Here is a 22,466-nt window from a genome sequence, read left to right as displayed (position 1 = left end):
TGCCACTTGGCGGGTTGGGGGGTCCCAGCCCCAGGGAACAGCCAGGCAAAGGGCATCTGTGGCTGCCAAACCTGGCCACGAGGTTCATCGCTTCTGCCTTCTGCCCCCTCCCCTTCCTTCCCAGCGCTTGCTGGTTTAAGCCTATATAAAAGTGGTCCATAACTCGAGCCTATAAAAATCTGTAAAAAGACCTAAGCTAAACAAGAAACCACAGCCCCTTCTGTTCCCCCCAACAATGAGTTTGTGGTCAGGGAGTGACCAGATGAACAATTAAGGCAACAGGGGTTGAGGCTTCCAGAGGAGAGAAACCAGTGACGCGTCCGGGTCGATAACCGTGAGCGCTGGGGCTGCGGCTGGTGGTTTGGCTGTGCCCCCGGGTGCTCCCGGAGCCCACCTGGGGCCCCATCGGTTCCATCTTAATCTCCAACTAAGCTCCGGTCCCGGGCATCTCTCTCCGGTTCACGTCCGAACGATTCAGCAGATGATAGCGTTAGTTAAACGTCAGACTGTCTCAAGGGAGGAACCACTCTCACCCAGCAGGCAGGACAAAACAATTCTGACTCGATGCTTTCGTCAGGAGCCCACGGGAGGATCTCGGGGGAAATCCTCTGAGCAGAAAGGACGCCCCAGGACTCACTCAGGCGAACAGCAATGGGAACGGCTGACAAACCTCAGCCTCCTCCATCCAGCACCGTGCCTGGGACTCCCCTTAAGGCTGGAAAACATCATAGGAATCCACTGCAAGTATTTATGCTAACAGAGCACCACAAAGCGTTTTTTTGCAAGTATGAAGGGAAAGGCAAAGGCCATCAAGATCTAACCACTATTTCCTCCCCTTCTCAGGAAGGCAGCAGTATCAATGATTCTTGACCAGAGCCATTATTTTTCCCAGGAGATGGGAGCACAGCAGGGAACTATTAGCTCTCTTTCTTTTCCACAACAAGAACAGTAAATCTTAGTAAAAAACAGAAAGTTAGGCACCAAACTCTTGACCATCAGCCAGCCTTCGCCGAGTCCCATCGCTAAGAGGGACCACGCTGCCCCTGCCTGGTGCTCCAGAGAAAAGCCAACCTCACCGAAGTGCCTGACTTCTCCGAGAAGTTCCAGGTGATGAGGGAAAAGCTTCCACCGAAGAACGTGTGTTTTCGTTCCATGGCTGGGCATTAAAGCCAGAAACAACAGCAACCTACTTTGGAGATGAGCCACCGCAACTCGTTTCAAACCCACCTGGACAGTCACAGACTTCGGCCAACCTGTTGCCTCATCCTGTCCCTGCAGGGATGTTCTCCAGTCCTTTGCTGTCTAAAACAGGATAAAGTTGGGAAGGGCAGGCAGGGCCTCGCAGGAGAGGCGGCTGTGCTCGTCCTCCTGCTCATCTCCGCCGGCTCCATCCGTCTCTAGTGCAATCAGCTGCGCTGGGCTCCTGCTCCATGGCTCCTGCGGGTGGCTCTGGGCAAGGGTCCCGTGTACAGTGTAGTGCACATCACCTCAAAGTTCCAGCCCCTGAAGTACAATCCTTTTGGTCATTCATATATTACAACCCTCTTTTTTTTTTTTTTTTTCTTTCTTTCTTTCCCTGCCCTCCCCCCCCCCCATTTTGTTAAAAAAAATAAAGTTTTTTTGGGTGTTTTCAGGTTTCGTTTCTTCTGGTTTTCCTTCTTTCTTCTGAGTACGTGGGGAACGTGGTGGTTCACGGGCCACCTCTTACTGGATCCCTCGAAAGAGACACATGGCAAAGATCATGGCAAACAGCTGGAAGGTTGGGGGGTGGGGAGAAGAGGGCAAAAACAAAACAGAGAACCATGAGAGTCAGCTGCATCTTCCAGGACATCTGTAAAGCTGTCCCTGGCCCCAGGACCACTCCTGTCACTCCCTCCTGCCCGGCAGTTGGTGGTGCAGTGAGGGGGACCCTTTCCACCACCCAGGGGGACCTGTGGCAAAACTTTATTCCTGAAGGCGATCCCTCTCCTCCTTCCCCTGAACCGTCTGTGGCTGCAGCAGCAGCCTGGCTTCATTCCCAAACCGCCCTGGGTGTCACAGGGGAGCAAGCTCTGCTATCCCTGCTTTCCACACCGTTCCCACTGCCCGGAGCGGGCACAGGGGACATCCATGGGGGCTGCTGGGGCTCTGCCCCGCTCCTCCTCCTTTGCACAAGACTGGGGAGAGCAGGGACATCGCTTCTGGGCTCACGTTGTGTCTGGTGGAATCCCATTCCTCGGAAACATCACCAAAGAGCCAGATGCTAATGCTGGAAAAGGGAGATGCTATCTGGGAGCCAATACAGTTTCAGGCTCTAAAAAGAAGTTTTTAAAGCATTTTTGAACGCATTAACCAAGTGACAGATGAGTCAGCCTGACGGGGTGCTGTCACAATGAGGGGCCCCGGGGCAGGTGGTGGGGTCCCCAGAGCCCCTGTGGCCAGCGTGGCCGGGTGCCAGCTCTGCGGCGGGGCCAACACGAGGCGGCACTGCAGGTCTGCGGCACCCGTCATTTCCCTGCCTCTTGTGGCAAAGGACAGCCCACAAGTTGATAACCTGCTGGGACTTGGCAGGGGCAGCCTCCCGTGGCAAGGGGGAGGACCTCCCTGTTCGCCTCGCTGCTGGACATCTACCCACGCTCAACCAACCCAACCCTTGCTTCTCTTCTAGTCACGCAAGGGAAAGTACCTCAATGGCCAACACGCCAATGGCAAGGGCTCCTGCAAGGTACACGTAGGTCTCAAAGGAGTTCAGGATGACAGTGTAGCAGCCCTAGGAAGGACAAAGCGTGGTGAGACACAGCCGAGCAGCACATCGCCTTGTTCTCACAGCAGAGCCCTTGTTAATCCAAGAGGTTCACCTCGGCGCCTTCACCCGAAGGAGCATGGATGAACACCTGCTGATCTTCTGGATATAGGAGAATTAATTTCACTACGAACTCAGGGACACGCACTACAGCAATCCTTCCACTTATGCAGCACAGCCACCATCACCTTTAATGTCATTTATTATTGCTCATAGAATTAACAGGTAGATCTTGTGCAAAGATTTCAGGATGTTTCTGGAAATCGCCAGGAAATATCCCGGCCTCAGTTCTCCCAGCCTAAGCTTCCAACCCCCCATCAGATTTCCTCAAACAGGTCACACATAAAGAGAAAAACAGACTGGAGTTTGTCCAACGTAAAAAGTAGCTCGCCTCCCCACTGAGCATATACTTCACACACAGACGTTTAATCCCGTCCATACTGCTGGGGTGTTCCAAATCACCTTATTTTTACTTTCTACCCAAAAAAAAAAAAAAAAAAAAAAAGAAGAAAATGCAAAGACAGCACAACCAGGACAACATGCTGGTGCCCATGCCGGACCCCGCTCACGGGGGGTGAGAGACGACCAGGGGTAACGAGGGAGAGTGCAGAAGGGACCCACTCACGAGGCAGAGCCAGGGGGGGCTGCAACCAGGCTGTTAAAACCACGTACTTGTCAACGTGAGACCACTCAGCAGCAGCTCCGTTCCGGCCACGTTTCAACCCAGTTTTCAGGGAAAAGCATCCACAGCCTAGCAGCAAAATGTTTGGTGCTTGCCAGAATTCCAACCTTAACCCAACTTTGAGGACGCCTCGCTCAGCTGGCTACAGAGGAGGGTGAGTGAGCACAAGCTCAGCCAGCGCCGGATGGGGCTTTGAGCAACCTGGTCTAGCCACGGCAGGGGGATGGAACCCCATGGTCCCTTCCCTTTAAGGGACCCTTTAAGGTCCCTTCCAACCCAAACCATGCTACGAGTGTGTAATTCTATGACATTGCGCTGAACTGTCTTGGGAAAAAAGTGCCAAGTCAAGAGGCCTGGCAAAAGAGATGCCCTTTTTCTACTGTAAAGTGCAAAAGAGCGGAGAAATGCAGCTTTCCAACATCTCCCTTCCTTGGAAAAGAGACATGGTTTTCTGTGGCTGTTTAACCCTTCATCTCTTGGCTGCGTATGTTGTTGATGAGGAGCCTTTGTGAACTAAACTGGAGCCACCACCGCAGCCAGTAAGAGCCAACTACATCCCATCCTCACGGACTATCAGAGAGAGTTCTAATCTTCAGAAACAATAAAAGTTGACACGAATTTCCACGCCATCTCTCAATCCCTTGGGAAAATCTTTATGTTTCTGCTGATCCAGCACAGCGTGGACTTAGCAGCGCACGCAATGAAAGGGGGTTTTCAAAATCAGACACATGCCGTGACTTCAAAAGCTGTCAGCAGAGGTGTAATTAGGATGTGAGCGACAGTCAGGATGGCAGGATCTGCCAGCTCCACTCGTTAGCCGGGACCACCCAGCCATGGAGTTTCCCACTGGGAAACTCCTTTTCCTGGCATTCGGCTTCCCTTACCTGTCGGTTCTGAAACCTCTCGATGCCTGTGAGGCAGGCTTCCCTGTTGACAAACATCCCTTCCCGGCTCTGGAGCTCTCGCTGGCAACAAGCCTCAGGTATCGCCGGTTCCAAAGGGGAGTGTGGAAGATGAGGGACAGCTTCAAAATCTTCTGGTCCGTTCACCCCACAGCAGGCAAACTAGGGAGGGAGAGGCACGGAGAAGAAAGGGAGACAGAGCTGACACTTTGCCCTGAAAACAGATACGAAAAATCTAGCAAAGACCTATTCTTGTAGGGATCAAAGCTTCAAGTCACAGCAGAGACAACACAACTGTTGTTTCCAAAGAAGTGAGTTGTGCTTGTACCTTGGAGCTTCTGTTTCACCCAAGCCTTTTTATAAAATCCCACTGTTCCCATGTCGTACTGTAGACTCTGGGGTACCACTGGGAATATTGCCACGAACTACACGGGCCTTTGGAGCACATCCAGTATGATTTGCCTGAGAACACCCAGCCAGTCTGTAAGGGAGCCAGCAGCACAATCCAGGCTCCTGACCGCCCCTTCTCCCCACGGCTCACGGTCAGGACTGCTGCTGCTCAAAGGCACTGCTGGGTGATTCAACTAAAGTTCCTTTTTAGGATTCAAGTCAGGCCCTTTTTAAGGATTCAAGTCATACTCTGACTCTGTCTCCTTTCAGTCACCCAAAGGAAACGTCTTTATTAAAGTCCTGAATCAGCATGAAGGGCAGCAATCATCTTTTTCTTTTAAGATTAGAATTGACTTTTCATCCGCAGAGCTTGGCATCCCCCTCTTCGCCCCTGAAGGGATGGATACACCGTGGGCTGCACTGAGCACTGACTGCAGGTCTGTGCACGTACACACACCTACGGAACCGCCTGTAGCAGATAACAACAACTCCAGCTCCAATGACAGTCCCATCTTTAACCTGCCTCATTAGGATTGTCGTAACAAAGTCAATTTTGATGGCCAACATGTCCACACTGAAAATACACCATTACGGACACTGGATGAAGGAGCCTGGCTCTGGGCGAGCTGAGGGTGCGGGCCAATGCCATGTTGACCACGTGTGACTTACTGTGATCATAACAGAGTTCCAGGTGGAAGAGAAGACGTCCGTGTCGTTGTTCCTCAGGTAATGCTTCTTCAGCTCCTTGGTGAAAAACTCCCTGGTCAGCTGAAACACAGACGGGTAGAAACGTCAAGGCTACTGCCAACAACCTTCCCCAAGTGCTTCCCAAAGCTCCCTCTGTCAACGCTGGGGGTTGGTTCGTTGCTTTGGTCTTTTTTTTTTGGCAAATCTCGGAGGACAAACACGGGAAAAGCCACTGGCTGAATCATAGCTATATCCAGGGTGAATGGTACCTGTAGAATAAAACTGTTGCTTATAAAAAGCCAGGGACTGAATTATAGTTGCAAGATACCTTTACACTTAAAGGCCGGCTGGCTTTTTAAATTTTCAGCACTATTTGAAAGCGTTTCCTAAGTCGAAACAGGACTAAAAGGGATTTTAGGAAGATCTTCAAATCCACACCCAAAAAGTAGCTTAACCTACTATGCTTCACAAGGTCTGCAATCAAAGCACGGTTTTCCCCTCACTTTTCATTTTAAACCAGGTAACTTCCTACTAACGGCAGGGGAACTGCTCTGAATTCACTTCCACGGGTGAGAAAGCAGAACGAAGCCCTAATATGAAACTTTCTGGGAACGAAAAGGAAGTAAAAAACATGTAATGAATGTGAAAGATTCAAGTCAACTTATGAATCGGGGAAAAAAAGGACCATTTCCCTGACAGCGCTTTAGATTTACCTAAACTAACCCACACACGTGGAGTAAAAAAAAAAAATCCTCTTTATATTTCCAGTGTTTAGATGATTTAAACATTTTCTCCTTAGGTCACCGATATAAAGGAATGGAATTTCATTTACTCCTGTTTACATTTACAGTAAAATAGGAAAACTGAACGAACATTTTGGCTCCGAGTCTTCTCGAAAAAGCGAGACACCTTGAAATTACATTTAGTCAGGCTCACTCTCTGGAGGCCCAGTAAGTATACAAACTTAATACTCTTGTTAAACGGAACACCCTGATTCAATCTGGTTGCCCTTCTGTCGTGTCAGGATGAAAACTTCAAGGAATCCCCTTTTCAGGTTCCCAAGAGGTCTTGACTTGTGTGGTCCCTTCTCCCAAATACCCTGCAATTCGTGTTATGAGCGCAGGCAAAAACCTCTGCCGCCACAAAGCCCCAGAGAAGGGGGCTGGTCTCGGCTGGATCCAGCACCGCTCTAGGGTTGCGTATTTGGAGGATAAGGAATGAAGCTGCCTGAAAAAGACACCCCTATCCCCCCTTTTTTTTTTTTCTCCTGTTCATACAGCACCGCAGATGCCACAGTCGGCTACAAGTTGGTTCCACGTTCTCGATACGCAATGTGAAACATCGCACGCACTCATACACGTGTATGAGATTCGTGGGTGGGCACAAAAGCACGAGCACTAAATTGTTTCCTTTGTAACTGCACCACAAAATTTAAGGAAAAAAAAAAAAAAAAGAGAAGGTTGTGGTGACTCTTTCAAAGACCCCTGAATACGACTTAATATCGACTTCTCTTTTGCAAATGCAAACTAAGGCCAAAATAAATCAATAATGGGTGAAACTTTGTCACAAAGACCTTAATGACGCAGGTAGCTCAATCTCACTACCTTGCAATTAGATACGCTGCTAAGTTCCTAAATCACTTTTATGAGACAAGATATTAACTCATTTCTTCCTTCTGAATACTAAAATACCAGAGGACATGGCTTTTTTCCTTTGGGAATTTGGCGCGCTGGAGGAAGGTCAGGTTAGAAGATGCTGAAATATGTCCTCAGTGTTCTCCTTTCATAGAATCATAGAATCACCCAGGTTGGAAAAGACCCTTGGGATCATTGAGTCCAACCATCAACCCCACTCTACAAAGTTCTCCCCTACACCATATCCCCCAACACCACATCTAAACGACTCTTAAACACATCCAGGGATGGTGACTCAACCACCTCCCTGGGCAGCCTGTTCCAGTGTCTGACCACTCTTTCTGTGAAGAATTGTTTCCCAGTGCCCAGTCTAAACCCACCCTGTTGCATCTTGAAGCCATTCCCTCTTGTTCTATCGCTAATGACCTGTGAGAAGAGACCAGCACCAACCTCTCTACAGCGTCCTTTCAAGTAGTTGTAGAGAGTAATGAGGTCTCCCCTCAGCCTCCTCTTCCTCAAATTAAACAGTCCCAGCTCCTTCAGTCGCTCTTCATAACATTTATTCTCCATTATTATTTTCTCCATTGTTTTCTCCATTATTTATTCTCCATTATTCTCTCTCCTCTTTCCTTCCCTTCTCTGCATACTTTACCCAGGCAGCATCCTACCCTGCAGAGACAGCAGCACGGGTTTTTTTTGATGCTCGGCTGCTTCTGAAGCCCAGACTTTGAAACTGATATTACCGTTGGTAATAATCCCAGCCCATTGCCTTTGGCAGGGCCCAAAACAAAAGAGTCACTTAAATATAAAGTGAAACCTTTATTTTGACAGCAGCAACCCCGGAGGAAACCGTTCAGAGTTTGTGTGCGATTTTTACGAGACTTGGCCTAAAGCAAAGCCTAGTGCTGGAAGGGTAAGTTTGCCAGGAAAATAACTGATCCCACTTTTGTTGCTCTTCAACTATTTGTTGCCAGCATCTGAAGTTCAGAAAAATGTGTGTGTTGCCGAGGGAAGGGCGGGGGGGGGAAGAAAGAAGGAAAAAAAAAATAATCAGCCAGCAGAAGCATCTTTCTTCTTTTAAAAAATTGCTGACAGAGGAGGATGAAAGTCAGTGAGACCTGCTCACGTGGCCACGACCCACCCCATCTCGTAAGGGCGCCGATGAGGTGGGTGCACATTGGAGCACCACGGCAAGAAGGGAGCAAAGGACCTACTGCTAACACCCAGATCTTCTCACACGCTTCTGACAACACAGTTCTACCAGCCACAGTCGTGAACAAATAAAGAGCTGTGGTTTCTTTCTAGCTGTCTTTGGGGGGGAACATCTCCAATAGAGAGAAAGCACACGCACGTGTACATTTACATGCCAAGTGAATGAAGTGGGACTTTTTTTTTTTTTGTCAAATTGGCTCAAAAAATAGCTTGGCTGGGCTTACTGCAGCCAGATGAAAGGGAATTATGAAAAAGAGGTGTGCAACACCGGTGTGGTGGCACTGGCCAGGAAGGTGACAGCCTTCTCATGTGTGTCACGTCATTCCATCTCCTCGCTGGCCCAAGGAATGCTGTGCAAGAAGCTGGCTTCATGGAGTCTGCCCAGAAAACAGGGCGCGCTCCCGTCCGTCTGCATCTTCCTGGAGCATCCCAACATCCCTGATCCAGCGCAGCGCTTGGGCACCAGTCACCAGTCCTCCACTTCTCTCTTCCACGGTGCTTTCCACATAAGAGACTCCAGCTTCCTAACCGAGGGATGGGCAGTGCATGTTTTCTGGGAGAGCCCTGGAAGAGGCTGCCCAGAGAGGTGGTGGAGTCTCCTTCTCTGGAGACATTCAAAACCCGCCTGGACACGTTCCTGTGCAACCTGCTCTGGGTGGACCTGGTCTGGCAGGGGGGTTGGACTAGATGATCTCCAGACGTCCCTTCCAACCTCATGTGGTTCTGTGAACATAAGTTTCTTGTGTTCCAACCTCTTCCCCAACCCCTCTCTGTTTTTCTTGGAAGATGTTATTTTATGGGGCGGGCCTTGCAGATGAAAAGGGTTCTCAACCCTCCAAAATCTCCTTTGCAAAGGAAGAGAATCTCTGGCATTCCCACCGCTGCTTTTAAATAGTTCTTTGAGGGTCCAGTTGGACTTGCAGATCTCAGTATCTCACCATCACTAATACCCCTTTTCCCTCACCCAACCGCCACGCTCTGCTCCACTGACTCTTCCTCTCATGTCAAATCTCAGCAGAAAACATCTCGTTTCTCTGTTATCTTTGTCTCTTAATTTCTTTCGCTCTCTCGGCTATTAATAATTTAAGTCTGCCGAGTGTTTGGGAGCTGGTTTGGATGTAACACACAATACAAGAGAAAGCTACACTGAACATTATCCAGAAAGTGAACAGATACACTCTTTATCTTTCTGTCTCATTTTATACACCCAGAGAGGCCACGGCCATATGGGCTGGGGCAATGACCACCACAGAAACCTAACTTGGTAAGTTCCCAAGAAATTTAGGTTGCCTAAATGTGCATTTACCAGGTCCACGTGCCTTGAAAGCCACTTGTTTCGCAGGGAAGAGAAAAGCTCATCTCAACTTGACCTTAAATTGCTACTGCGAAAAATCCTTCTTTACACGGGTTCACTGAGGGACCGTCCCTGTCCCCACGGACATCCTGTCCGGCCATCCAGTCTCACCCTGACCCAAAGATGACACCGAAACTAGCCACAATAGTTACCAAACCAGAGGAGCTACCACCAAAATATATAGCAACAGCAAAACAAGGTTGGTTTCCTTGGTTTTTTGTTGTTTTGGTTTTTTTTTTTCAGAAGAAACCTGAGGAGAGAACAAACCACAAGAGTTTTCAGACTGAGTTTAACTCCTGCACAGAGTCATCTCCAGCTATGTTGGGATCTGACGTCCTTCACTCCCTCCCGTTTAAGCCTTTCCTGTCAGTCATTCTGACAGAGTGGAAACCTGGTGATGCGAACAAGGCGACAAGCTCAGGAAAGAGAGAATTTTGTTCCCTTTACAAGTTTCATCTCACAAAACGCCGCCAGATGCCACAGAAGTCCAGAATAACCACCGCGACCTTATCTTGCAAGGTAACGTGTCCTCACGCATCCCACAGCTTTGATGGGAGCAGAAGGTACCGATGCTTCGCCCAAGAAGCAAGACGTAAGCATCCTGGTGATGGAGGGAGGAGGACACCCTGCAGGCACGACTCGAAGTGACCCGTCCAGTTCCTTGTGTTTCACCAGTTTCCAGCAGAGCTGTAATAACCAGAACACACCAGACCCCCCCCATGCTGCGACCCATTTATGGAGCAGAAGCTGTTCCTGTGAGGACGCAGTCTCAAAGCCTAAGCTGGAATGGGGCACCCGCTCCATCCAGTGGCCACTTCTACTGGCCACTCTGTGCAGAGCACCCTCCCTTCCCCACGGCCTTCAGAGCTGAGGCAAAGACAAAAGTCCACCAGCTTATAAAGGGGAAAAAAAAAAAAAATCCTCTCACGACCTCCCCCCGAGACCATCCTACTGCACAGACACCGCGCTGTCTTCCTGTGAGCTTCCCAAGCCTTGATTCTTCACTTATCAAAATCTTTTTATGTAAATAAAATGAAAATTATATCCTGGCTCAAGAAAACCATCATTATACATGGCCCTTCTATGCTCGCGCCACATGCCTGTCACGTTCAGCACAGGGAACGTACTGTATGTTCTCTTCCTACTGGCAGAGGGCAAATAAACAAGATAAATACTAACGGTGGCTAGTGACCACCTCTACTGGCCAATGTTTTTTCCCAGCCATTGCTCTATTGCAAAGAGGGGCTGACTTGAGAAGGCTGGACTTAGCTCAGTCAGGCTCTTCCTGCACGTGTGGGACCACGCAAAAAAATCCCAAACCCTTGCTGGTTAGAGAACCAAATGAGCCTGTGCTTACTACTAGTGTAGTTAAAGCTTACTAGTGGTGTAGGGGAGGGAGGCTGGCCAAATAATAATACGCATAGCAGCAGAGCAGAGAAAGGGTACATCATATGAAGCCGTGGAGAGAAGGACCAGAAACTTGTAAGCAGGGCAATATGCCAGGGGTCCATTGATGGGACTTAAAAGGGGACAGGGCAGGTCAGTAGGGATATCTCACAAGCATTGAGAGGAAAATTCAAGGAGGAATATGATTAGAAAATGCACAAGAGAGTTTTTGCACTGCAGACCAAGCATTGGCTCTGTTGGGAAAACAGGAGGTTTCGCTATTAAATATTAATATTAAACACGTGCTATATCAAAAAAAAGGAAAGAGCTGCTTTTAACCTCAGTGTGACTTACATTATAAAACTTCTCTCTGATGGAATGTGCAGGCGGGTTGGCTGCAGAAGAATCGGGAAGACTCTAAAAACTTCAGGATGTAAGCAGCCCCCCAAGTGTCCATCTCCTGTGTACGTAAACCATCCACCCTGCACACGCCAGGTTAGCCAGCCCTCACTGCCCTGCCGGCAGTTCTGCAGGCGGAGGGTGGTAATGAAGCAGATTTGTGGGTACTTGAAACCAACAGTCGCTCTACAAACGAGTCAGCCACCGTCTAACACCATGCTCCAGCCGGGTACAATCCCACCGGGGTTCAGAGTCTGCCCACCATAGGATACTTACATTTTCTCTGAAGATAAAAGCCAGGATTGCAGCTGAAAGCTCCGCCAGGAAGATTAACAAAATAAACATGAAGAACTGGAAGAGAGAAGATGCAAAAAAAAAAAAAAAAATTAAAAAATAAAAGAAACCACAGACATACCATTAGCCTACTTTGATGGAAAAAAAGTTTATGACTCTGTAGATGCTTGTACAGGGTTAAACTGTCCTGACACACACAGGCACACACACACACACCTCCCCGACCACAACATCAACAATTTTACAGTAATACGATCACGGCTCTTTTTGCATGGAAGGAGGTAGTGGGACACATACTCAAATATTCACACCTGTGACCAAAAAATGGACTCTTTTCAGAGTATTCTGCATTTCAGAACAAAATCAGCCATGATTAATATCTCCCTCCAATCAATGGGGTTGCACTGAGTTAAGTATTAACCATGCAGAACCTCTACAGAAAGTTGGTAACACCCCATCATCAATTTAATTTGATTATGCAAGTGTCATCCATCTCTTGTACAGTACCCAAAGCGTGGGTATTCATAGCCTTAAATTAAGGGGACGCTACAGACTTGACAGAAAGCAATAGCCAGCAGGTTCAGTGGTAGCAGAAGAGAACCAGGCATCCAGCCTGAAGTAAAATCATGACACTTACGTCATCATAATTTTAGGGAAGATGAATGAGAGCAAACAGAGAGGCATGTAGTTGTTCAGTTAAAGTTGGAACTGTATTTTTATCCTGTTGCCCTTGAAACCTTCTGCTGCTTTGGTCAAAGAGGCTGGTCTTCAGTCTTACGAAAAGACGTCTTGTTCCTGTGATGCTACCAAGCCTGAGCGATTCACCGCGCCTTGGTAGATGAGATGCACTGAAGAGGTCTCATCCCCAGAGAGTGATGCCGTGCTGTGAGGGAGCTGCCCCCGGGACCTTGTCTCCCCAGAGCGTCCAGATGCTGTGGAGCCTTTCCTGCCCGGGATGGGCACCGAGGCTCCTGCGGGGCTCCCACCTCAGACCCTCCTGCCTGGAGGCAACAGAAAACTGATAAACTCAGGGAGAGAGGAAAGAGTGTTGAAGGGAACAGATCTCCCAGAGCAGGAAAGCACTCAGGGACATCAAAGAGCTCAGGACTCAGCCTGTCCTTGGGACCGATTCTCAGTTACGCTGATGCCTCACGCAAGTTTGATGCTGCTTCAGTCCATCACAAACAGTAAAAGGAACAGGCAGGGAGATGCCCTCTAACATCCTTAGAACAACAAATGGTGGTGTTGAGGAACTCTTACAGGAACAGGGCAGAAAGTGGCCAGGTTCACACCCTCTCCTGAAATGGCATTTATTTCCATTCTTGGAGACAAAACAGTGGGCTTGAAGAACCAGAAGTCTGGACTAGATGGACATTTTTTATGTTCTTATAGCCATAAAGAGAAATCACCACTTGAGAGTCAGCCCTTCTAAAATTAAATGATCCCAAGAATTAGCCAGAGACTCAGAGATGATTTTACAAAACTGAGTGAACGTTTAGAAACGAACTCAGGTTTTGGCACCACGTGAGAAAACCAGGAGTGAACAAAGAACCCGGTATGACCGCATCACATGGAGGGCAATAAACATGCAGTAAACGGTACCGATGAAGGTGGTTGAAGCAACAAGTAGAAATAAACACAAGAGAAGTCTGGCTGGGTTGTTTTTTTTTTTTTTGTGAGGAGGTTATTGAAGCTCTTTCTGAAACAAAAGGCAGGCAGATGGGGCCAGAAGTGCTATTGTGATCCCCAAGCAATGACTTATGAACAGTCTGAAATGCTGCGCACCGTACGTTCCGGTAATGGAGAGGAAATTCAAACTACCTGCTTGGAATGGGCAAAACATTGTTTTGTTGTCAATTAGCGGAGCCGTAAGCAATTTTTCCCCCACTGGAAAAGTGCACGCACCACCCTGTCCCATTTGTCCCCCCCATTTGTGGGAACAAAAGGGAAGGAGCCTGGAACAAGAAGAGTCAGAAGAGCAGGGACTCCGGTTGCTAACAGAATGCTTGATTTTGCTGAAATAGTTAACTCTATAATTTATTCTTACTGCTGGAGTTTTCTGCAGTGACTTCTTTTTTTTTTTTTTTTCCCCTGCTCAGAGACTGTTTTGTTTTTAATTTCACCACAGGAGGGCAAAGAACAAGTGATGAGAATGAACGTTGCTTTGCAAATTCACATCATCATCCATCAAGGGATCTCAGCATAGTCACTAAGAGGTCTAAGGTGGTGATCAAGTGATTAATCCCATCGCCCCGCTAATTGCATTTCATTTACTGATTACTGGGAGACACATGTTCACCCAGGCTCCAGCACAGGTCTGTGCAGAAGTGGAACTAGCCATTCCCAGATTATCTCTGATAAGCTTCATTATCATTCCCAAACTGATTCACACTTACATTGTGCAGCCTGCATTACAGATTTCTAAGAGTTACTGTAGAAAAAAAAAACCCAGGAGCAGCCATTAAGGCTGATGAGAAAAAGAAGATGGATCATCAGTGTTTCAGAACTTGCTCCCATTCTGCATTTTAAGGAGAGTCAAAATCTGCTTATTATGTTTTGCCTCCCAAAATTGAATTGGTTACCGATATATGAGAGAACTGAACAGCCAGCTGGTTTGTCAGCCTCGTGTTCAAATTCATGCTTGAGACCCCCCACGTGAACAGGGGTACCCCCCCACATCTGAGGTGAACATCCCGAGGAGCTGGAGGGTATCCCACGTTGGTCAAAATTCCTGCCTCAGCTCCTGGGGGTGGTTACAGGTTTAGCAGAAGTTCCCACAACTCAACGTTTCATGTTTCTTGTTCACAACTCGGCTCTCCTGCTCCCGTTTCAGCGACACTGTCCCAGAGAGAGTAGCAACTGCCTTTAACGCAAAGGACCCCACGTTTCCAGGCTGGAAAGTTTCGGGGGCTACTGCATCCGTTTTACAGGAACGCAAAACAGGACATCTACACTCAAAACTCAGCCAAATGAAGCCACCGCCGACTGTTCTTGTTGCAAAGCTGAGTTCAGTCCCCTGGTGAAACGCTGTAGGCTCAGCAGCACTTTGGGTTCTGATTTTTATGATGTTCTTTTGCAGAGGGTCTTCAGGACAATGCAGAAGTTATTCAGTGTCTGATTTACAGGCCAATGTTTGTTGCTTTTTGTGAGCTAAGTCCAAATGCTGGGAAATCTAGAAACGCTTGTGCTTTATGCGACATGTTAGGATCCACAGAGTGTTTTTTACCAAAAGACAAGCAGCTTAATGAAAAATAAAAGTCCTTGCAGACACAGGAGCCAGAACCTCGAGAACACGCATTTGTGCATGTCTTGTCCCTTCTATCTTCTGTTTACATTTGGACTAAAAGCTTCGGATATACATTATGCATCGCACTAAAGTCTCACTCGAGCAGCTCTGCGGCTCATCAATTCTTTAACAACTTTGTAAGCGGACTTGATTTGATCCAGCAACTTTTCCCCCAGGTACCACGCATCCTTCCCCTTCCCCCCTAGAAGTCTAACGCTCTCTTTTTTGGAGGATGTTCCCAGGCTCTCAGGCATACGCTCACGAATGGTTCACCTTTTCAACACCTAACACTTACTCCCATCAGACTCCTGGTTTCACAGATGTTTTAGGTGTTTTAACATCAGCTGGTGTGCCCCCTCCCCTCCGCCCCCGCCCCCCCCAAAAAAAGCAGGAATTAGCAATATATCTCTTTTCGCTTGATATCAGCACAGATGCTCGCCCAAGTGCTTCACTGCTGTTGGACGTGAGATGGCAGGCTGTTTCACAGAGTTGACTCGGATACCAGAAGCCCTGGAAGACCTGATCAAAGCGGAATGCTAATTCCTCATCCAGGAACGACTTTTAGAGTTTCTCCTGGTCTAGAGTGTAACTAAAACACCAGGAGGAACATTCAAACCATGACGTAACTCTACGATGTTAAATCAGGAAAGAGCATGGCCCAGAGCTCCCTTCTTCCAGCCAAGTCCCCAGTCTGTACACAGCAGACATGGTCCAAGCTGAAAATATTGCTCTCCCATTCACTGACAATCAATACTTCTCATCAAACGTTAACTTTTAGTTTCTTAAACTGACAGGGACAGGCTTTGAAGTAACCTCAGGCTCGTTGGGCCTGATCCTTTGCATTTTATTAGGTTCCTCTGGGCATATCTCCATCACTTCAAAGGTGATACATTTGGTTTTCTGATTTACTTCTGACACGAGTCACTACAACTCAAACTCACAATGCCTTCCAAAAAAAGGGCTTTAACGAGCAGGCTATGAATTCAAGGGGTGGGCGAGCCAAGTGCCGGAGAGAATTTATCTCAGTGGAGCCAGGCTCATCTCTAGGAAAAAAGTTTCATCATGGTAAGATTAAGATTTAAAAAAAACAAAACAAAAAAACCCAAAACCAACAGAGCCAGAGGGAGAAACAAAAGGTCGTGTTTGACAAAAATAAAAATAATGATCTTTGCATTTTGACACATTACTAGTAATGCCTTCCAGTTAAGAGGTAATGGCTGGAAACCCTGCAGTCTCAGAACATATGGTAGAGGTCAAAAATGACTTATTTTAGAATTGCAAGTACTATTCTTTGCAAATAGTACTCGTTGCCCACATGGGCTGAAATTTAACTCTATCATTCAGGGGGGAAATTGCCCAAAGATAACAAAATCTGGTTGATTTTAGGAGCAGAGCAGGCTGCACTGGGGAGTGACCAGCTACTGAGAGCTGCGATGCGAGGCCACCGTTTCTGCCAACATGGAGGGGGGACTTCATTACACAGATGCTTTGCTCTGTGTGTTCCCTCTGCTTTGTTGCGGACCGGCGAGGAATGAATCCACAAGTGGAGTTGTGGGTTTTGAGTGGACAAAAGAGGACCGTTTTTGGTCCCTTTATAAAAGTAAAAAAAAACACCAAACCAAACCAACAAAAATAGGATCATTTTGAAACAAAGCTTAACAAAGTCAAAATACACACCTAGACTCCATATCCACCGGTGTCAAGCTTGGTACGGGGAAGAAGCAAATTCTCTGTATTTCTAGCTGTATGTAAAAGTGCCCTAAACCTATTTATTATCTAAAGGAATAATGGCTACAATAACAGACACCCATTCATGCGCTTATTACAGCATCGACTATTCAGTCACCCCCATTCTTGGGAAACGCTGAAAGGCCAACAGAAAAGACAAGGAACACTTACAAAAAGCAGGAGGCATTTGTTCTCACGGATGGCCCCGCAGCAGCCGAGGAAACCCAGCAGAAAGAGCATCGCTCCCATGGCCAGCATGATGTACGCCCCCGTGAAGAGCAGAGGGTTGGCAGCCACTATCTCTCGAAAACCTGTGGGATCCACAATGACCCAGATCCCCACTCCCAGCAGGCACGCTCCTCCCAGCTGCAACGGCACAGGGAGAGGAGAGAGAAGGAGACAGGTCAACACAGAATCACAGAGTGGTTCAGGTTGGAAGGGATCATAAGGATCACCCAGTTCCAACCCCTCTGCCATGGGCAGGGACACCTCCCACCAGACCAGGTTGCTCAAAGCCCCATCCAGCCTGGCCTTGAACCCCTCCAGGGATGGGGCAGCCACAGCTTCTCTGGGCAACCTGGGCCAGGCTCTCACCACCCTCACAGGAAAGAATTGCTTCCTAATATCTCATCTAAATCTCCCTGCTTTCAGTTTAAAACCATTACCCCTCATCCTATGGCTCCCCTCCCTGATCAAGAGTCCCTCCCCATCTCTCCTGGAGCCCCTTTAGGGACTGGAAGGGGCTCTAAGGTCTCCCCAAAGCCTTTTCTTCTCCAGGCTGAACAACCCCAACTCTCTCAGCCTGTCCTCACAGCAGAGGGGCTCCAGCCCTCGGAGCATCTTCGTGGCCTCCTCTGGACCCGTTCCAACAGGTCCATGTCCTTCCTGTGCTGGGGATTCCAGAGCTGGACGCAGTGCTCCAGGTTGAGTAACATAAAACAACTGCTGCAGGGAAACTGGAGTCACTGCTATCTTTTGATCAAGTGTTCGCCTGGAGAATTTGTGTTTCTCTGTGACATATATTCGCTGCCGATCAGGTGACTGCTGACATGCTATTCGTAGTGTCTCTTGCTCGCTAAATGACACATTTGCAGCAAAAGCACCTTTCTTCCTTGATGCGTCCCTCTACCGTTTACTCCCTCCCTGACGTTGAAAGACCCGAGTCCCCCAGCTGCTGCCACATCTGCAGGGGACAGCCCCATCAAGGGGCACACGGGAACCCCACCACCACAGAGTCCAGGGTGGCTGGGGGCTCCCACCCTTCCTGTCAAAGACAAAAGCAACAGGGTCACCAGGAATGTCTCTGTACGTGGTATGAAAATGACTGTGTTTCCTAGGGAAAACTTCAGCAGGGCACCCAGGACTCGAGGGTGGAACGATTTCTTCTGCCATCCAAAGACAGGCCACGTACACTATAGTTCCAGCTCTCCCTCTGGTCTCCCTTATCCAAGGACAGGAGTAACTCAGCCAACAGTGACCACTGCGCTGCCTTTCTGAATATCTGAGCATCACTGGATGCTGCAAAACCCTCAGTTATTGCTAGTGCAAAGCCGAGGGGATATTCTGTACCATGGCAACTTGACCAAATTCCACCCTATCCTGCTGGGGAGCAGCAGGCTGCTGAAAACAGGAAGATTCAAGAGAGAAAGTAGATTCTAAATACTTACAAATATAAAGAAATTGAAAAGAAACATCAGGTACTTCATGCAGCTCAGACAGTCTCCCTCCATGGTCTTCAGGCTCCTTGGTTCAGTTCTTCCTGCAAAACACCAGCACTCCCTCAGCATGCTCCGTTTTTAATGGAGTGACCCAATCCTACTGCCATTTGTATTTCCCCCAGATCCTGCGGAGATATTTATACAGAAGGGTTCATTTCTGACCTGAACGAGGCAAGGTAGCCACGGGCTAGTGAGAGATAACGATCACTGCTAAGTCCCTCTGCATTCTTTCAGGTCAGAAGGAGAATGCAGACGTGAAGAGGAGGATGCGGGAGAGGAAAGGTCTGGCTTTGCTTGCAGAGTGAGATGCGGGAAAAAATATCCCTCTGCACATGAAGATCCCCCAGACCCTAAAGCCTGTCAAGTCTAAGAAGCACTGACCATACCCACCTACTTCATGACAAAAAAAGGGCATATTTGAAAGGCTCACAAGCATGCGTCTCCAGACAGTTAGCTCCACACAAACTTCCTCCACAGAATGAATGCCATATAAAGAAGGACAACGTTTTCAGGGAAACATCTGGAGGAGCTGGGCTGGGAATGACTGCAGTGTGAAATGGTACTGTCCCACCAAAGCCCTGGCGCTCTACACCCCACCCTGCACAGGTTTTCTGCAGGCAAAGCCCACGGATCAAAGTCGGTAAAGCTTTTCATGCCAGGAAAAAATGCTAAGGAATGAATCTGAACCAGTTTTGAAAGTCCATGTCTGACTTAGAGAGCAAAACTACTTAGGATAGTACTTCTATTGGAAGAGCAGCTATACATCCTGACCAGGTGAGGCTACCTTGGAAGAAAGTTTCTGCCCCCAAAAAGCTTATTGTTTAATGAAGTGACTGTGTCTCCCAGTATGCAATTATGTCACCCTAGAGGGACAGACAACTAAATACATAAAATAGTAAAGCTTTCACTGAAACAGGAGATAGTGCAGCCACGGCACTGTGCACAGAGGGCTGCAGACATATGCAAACACGAGTTTCCTTAGCTCCCTAGAGAAGCCCTCCCAGAGCCCACACGCTTCTCAACCCACCTCTCACCTTTCCTCCACTGGGAATGCCACTCCCTAAACGGACCTGCATCCAATGATATTGCACATTCAATTCACTTAAAAGAAAAAAAAAACAAACAAACACAAATTATCCAAGGTTTTCGCCAGGCCAGAAAGAAAACTCTTCCTTTCACTCCTTCACTGTTTTTTGTTAATCCACAAAACTGGGGAGTGCTGTAGAGCCTGGTGGGGTGCTTCCCACTGGGACCACGGGAACTACTCTGCTTTAGCCAACAAGCTGAGAAAACCCGTGCCAGGGAGCGCTCCCGGCAAGGGGCTGCCTGAGGCAAACAGCCAGATCCCTATTGTACAGGGTGTGTGTTTGCTGCAGCTCTTTGACTCCGTTTAAAAATCAAATCAGTTCCTCCCTACTGGCAAAACAGGCAGAGATGCAAACGGCAGACGCAGAAGCTCATGTGGACGTGCAGGTGCTTTCCCTCTGCATCTTTGCCTGCCAGGGCAGGACGGCAGCACGTCTCTGCTAGCTGGGCAGCAGCAAGGGAACCCCCTTTGCCAGAGGAATCCTGAGCAGATCCACAAAGCCAGTCTCACAGGCCACCTCGCTTCCGGAGAAACACAAACCTGAATCCAAACCTGAGAATGAGCGCAATATTTTTCTTTCATAGAATCATAGAATAAGGAAGGGACCTTAAAGATCATCCAGTTCCAACCCCCTGCCATGGGCAGGGACACCTCCCACCAGACCAGGTTGCTCAAAGCCCCGTCCAACCTGGCCTTGAACCCCTCCAGGGATGGGGCAGCCACAGCTTCTCTGGGCAACCTGGGCCAGGGTCTCACCACCCTCACAGCAAAGAATTGCTTCCTAATATCTCATCTAAATCTCCCCTCTTTCAGTTTAAAACCATTCCTCCTTGTCCTATGTCTCCCCTCCCTGATCAAGTGTCCCTCCCCATCTCTCCTGGAGCCCCTTTAGGGACTGGAAGGGGCTCTAAGGTCTCCCCGGAGCCTTCTCTTCTCCAGGCTGAACAACCCCAACTCTCTCAACCTGTCCTCATAGGAGAGGGGCTCCAGCCCTCGGAACATCTTCGTGGCCTCCTCTGGACCGGCTCCAACAGGTCCATGTCCTTCCTGTGCTGAGGACTCCAGAGCTGGACACAGTGGTCCAGGTGGGGTCTCCCCAGAGCAGAGCAGAGGGGCAGAATCCCCCCTCGTCCTGCTGGCCACGCTGCTGGGGATGCAGCTCAGGATGTGAGGGGGTTTCTGGGCTTTACAAAGTTTATTTTCTTATACCTCTGATACACGACTGTTCCACCCAGAGGGACTCACAGCCAAGACCGTGACTTGCCAGAGATGGAGTAGGGCACAGACCTCTGATGTGGGCCTGGAGGAGATGCCCACAGCTTCCTGACAATGTTTAAAGCCATGTCTGCAAATCTCACAGAGTATGGAGATCTTGACGTCCAGAAGGGTAAGGAGCTGGGGAGGGAATTCTTCAGTTTCATAGGAAAGGTGAACCTTCAGCTCCACTAACCCACGAGCTTGGGCACTATAGTAGAGAGGGATATGAAAATACAGACAAATAGGATACTGGAACTTCAGCAGCCCCAGGATTAGTGGCACCCAAATGTTCCCATCACCACGCAAAAAGTTATGCTGCAATGAAACAAAGGGTGGGTAAATCTTAATATATTAGCCAAAGTCTGAAACTTCTAAGTCCTGCTGCCTTGGACGCCCACCCACGGGATCCATACCATAGTAGCCTCAGGCAAAAAAGGAATAAAAAGCAAACCAGCTTAGCCAGATTGTGCCACTTCACATCATTCACACTCATCTTGCCGCAGAGGCACCCACATGAAAAACATTGCCTGTGGTCTAGGAAGCACTCCTCTCCTGAGTCTAATGCTGTCTTGTTGCTTGGTAGAGTGGATAAATCACGTTCCATGTCTGGGTCTGTTTCCTCTGCAGGAGGAGCAGGCTCCCTTGGAACCATTTTTTTGTCTTTAAAGACAAACCCAAGCTACGATTCCTTGCGTTGCTCCTGCCTGTGCATCCACTCAGCACGTTAAAATGTTTTCTAGGCGTGAGCGGGGAAGGGAGACTCTAAATCCACGGAGCAATCGGGTCCTGAGAACGTCACCGTCAGGGCCACGCAGCCACAGCAACCTGAGAGTAGCATGAACACAAGCACACTCAGCTTTGACAAGGGAGGATCACACGCAGAGGGGCTCACAAAGCCCAAAGTCCTTCAACTCAGAAATGGAAGTCAGTGGTTGCAGCACGAGGTCTGCGCTGGGAAAGCCAAGGACAGACTGTGTCAGAGCTTCCACATTGCAAGAGCTCGAGGGAAACTTCCAAAAAATGCCAACCCACTGATGTGATGTGAGAAACAGGAGCTCCGAGCAACGGTTTCAGTGCTGGAACTGGGAGCTTGGGGAGACCCACAGGTATTAGCACACCCTTCCCAGTCTCTGCTGGGTACCCAGAGTCCCAATGCAAGACCACCTTTTGGATCTTGGGATCGCAGTGATCAAAACCAGGGCAAATCAACCAAAAGCACAATCTGACCTCTTACGTAGCACTTTGTTTCATGTCAGAGCTCCAGCCCTCCAGCGTATAGGAAATATATTGCCATCTACTTCACATATGCAGCAGCGCTCTAGACTTTGAAGAGTATGTAACAAATGCTATTTACAAACACTGCAAGCAAAATGCAAATCATGTTACTTACAAATAATGTAAACTACGAAACCATTTGTGCCAACTGCTGCCTTACTAAATAGCTGAAGGTACCTGAAGTCCCTGATGACAGGCTGCATGGAGAAAATAACCGACGTGAAAGGACAATCCTGACCCACAGAGCTGTTTTTTTCCTTCCCCTTTTCTTTTTAAGCCAAACACTCAAAAGGCACATTTTGGAAGATACTCCTACCACACACTGATGCAAGTGCGATAAAAACTGAACGCATATGTCTTAATCTACCTTTTAAAAATATCTTCTCTCCCCTC

The 22,466-nt window shown here is 48.4% G+C and overlaps 1 protein-coding gene across 1 annotated transcript in view; it reads right to left on the bottom strand.

Annotated features, from left to right (window-relative positions):
- Nucleotides 1–1,574: 1,574 nt before the first annotated feature.
- Nucleotides 1,575–22,466, bottom strand: part of TSPAN18 (tetraspanin 18) — a 131,661-nt gene continuing 110,769 nt past the window's right edge. The window contains exons 4-10 of the mRNA XM_074149116.1: nucleotides 18,404–18,495; nucleotides 16,908–17,102; nucleotides 11,705–11,779; nucleotides 5,426–5,524; nucleotides 4,349–4,528; nucleotides 2,666–2,749; nucleotides 1,575–1,752 (exon numbers count right to left, since the gene is read on the bottom strand). Coding sequence (XP_074005217.1) covers nucleotides 1,705–1,752; nucleotides 2,666–2,749; nucleotides 4,349–4,528; nucleotides 5,426–5,524; nucleotides 11,705–11,779; nucleotides 16,908–17,102; nucleotides 18,404–18,466 — 744 coding nt within the window. The 5' untranslated portion in view covers nucleotides 18,467–18,495 and the 3' untranslated portion in view covers nucleotides 1,575–1,704. The remainder of the gene's footprint in view (nucleotides 1,753–2,665; nucleotides 2,750–4,348; nucleotides 4,529–5,425; nucleotides 5,525–11,704; nucleotides 11,780–16,907; nucleotides 17,103–18,403; nucleotides 18,496–22,466) is intronic.

The sequence above is a fragment of the Numenius arquata genome, chromosome 6, assembly GCF_964106895.1.
Source record: "Numenius arquata chromosome 6, bNumArq3.hap1.1, whole genome shotgun sequence".
In the NCBI taxonomy this organism is placed as follows: Eukaryota; Metazoa; Chordata; class Aves; order Charadriiformes; family Scolopacidae; genus Numenius; species Numenius arquata.
Note: the sequence above shows the minus strand (reverse complement) of the source record. Positions and strands in the feature narration are given on the sequence as shown.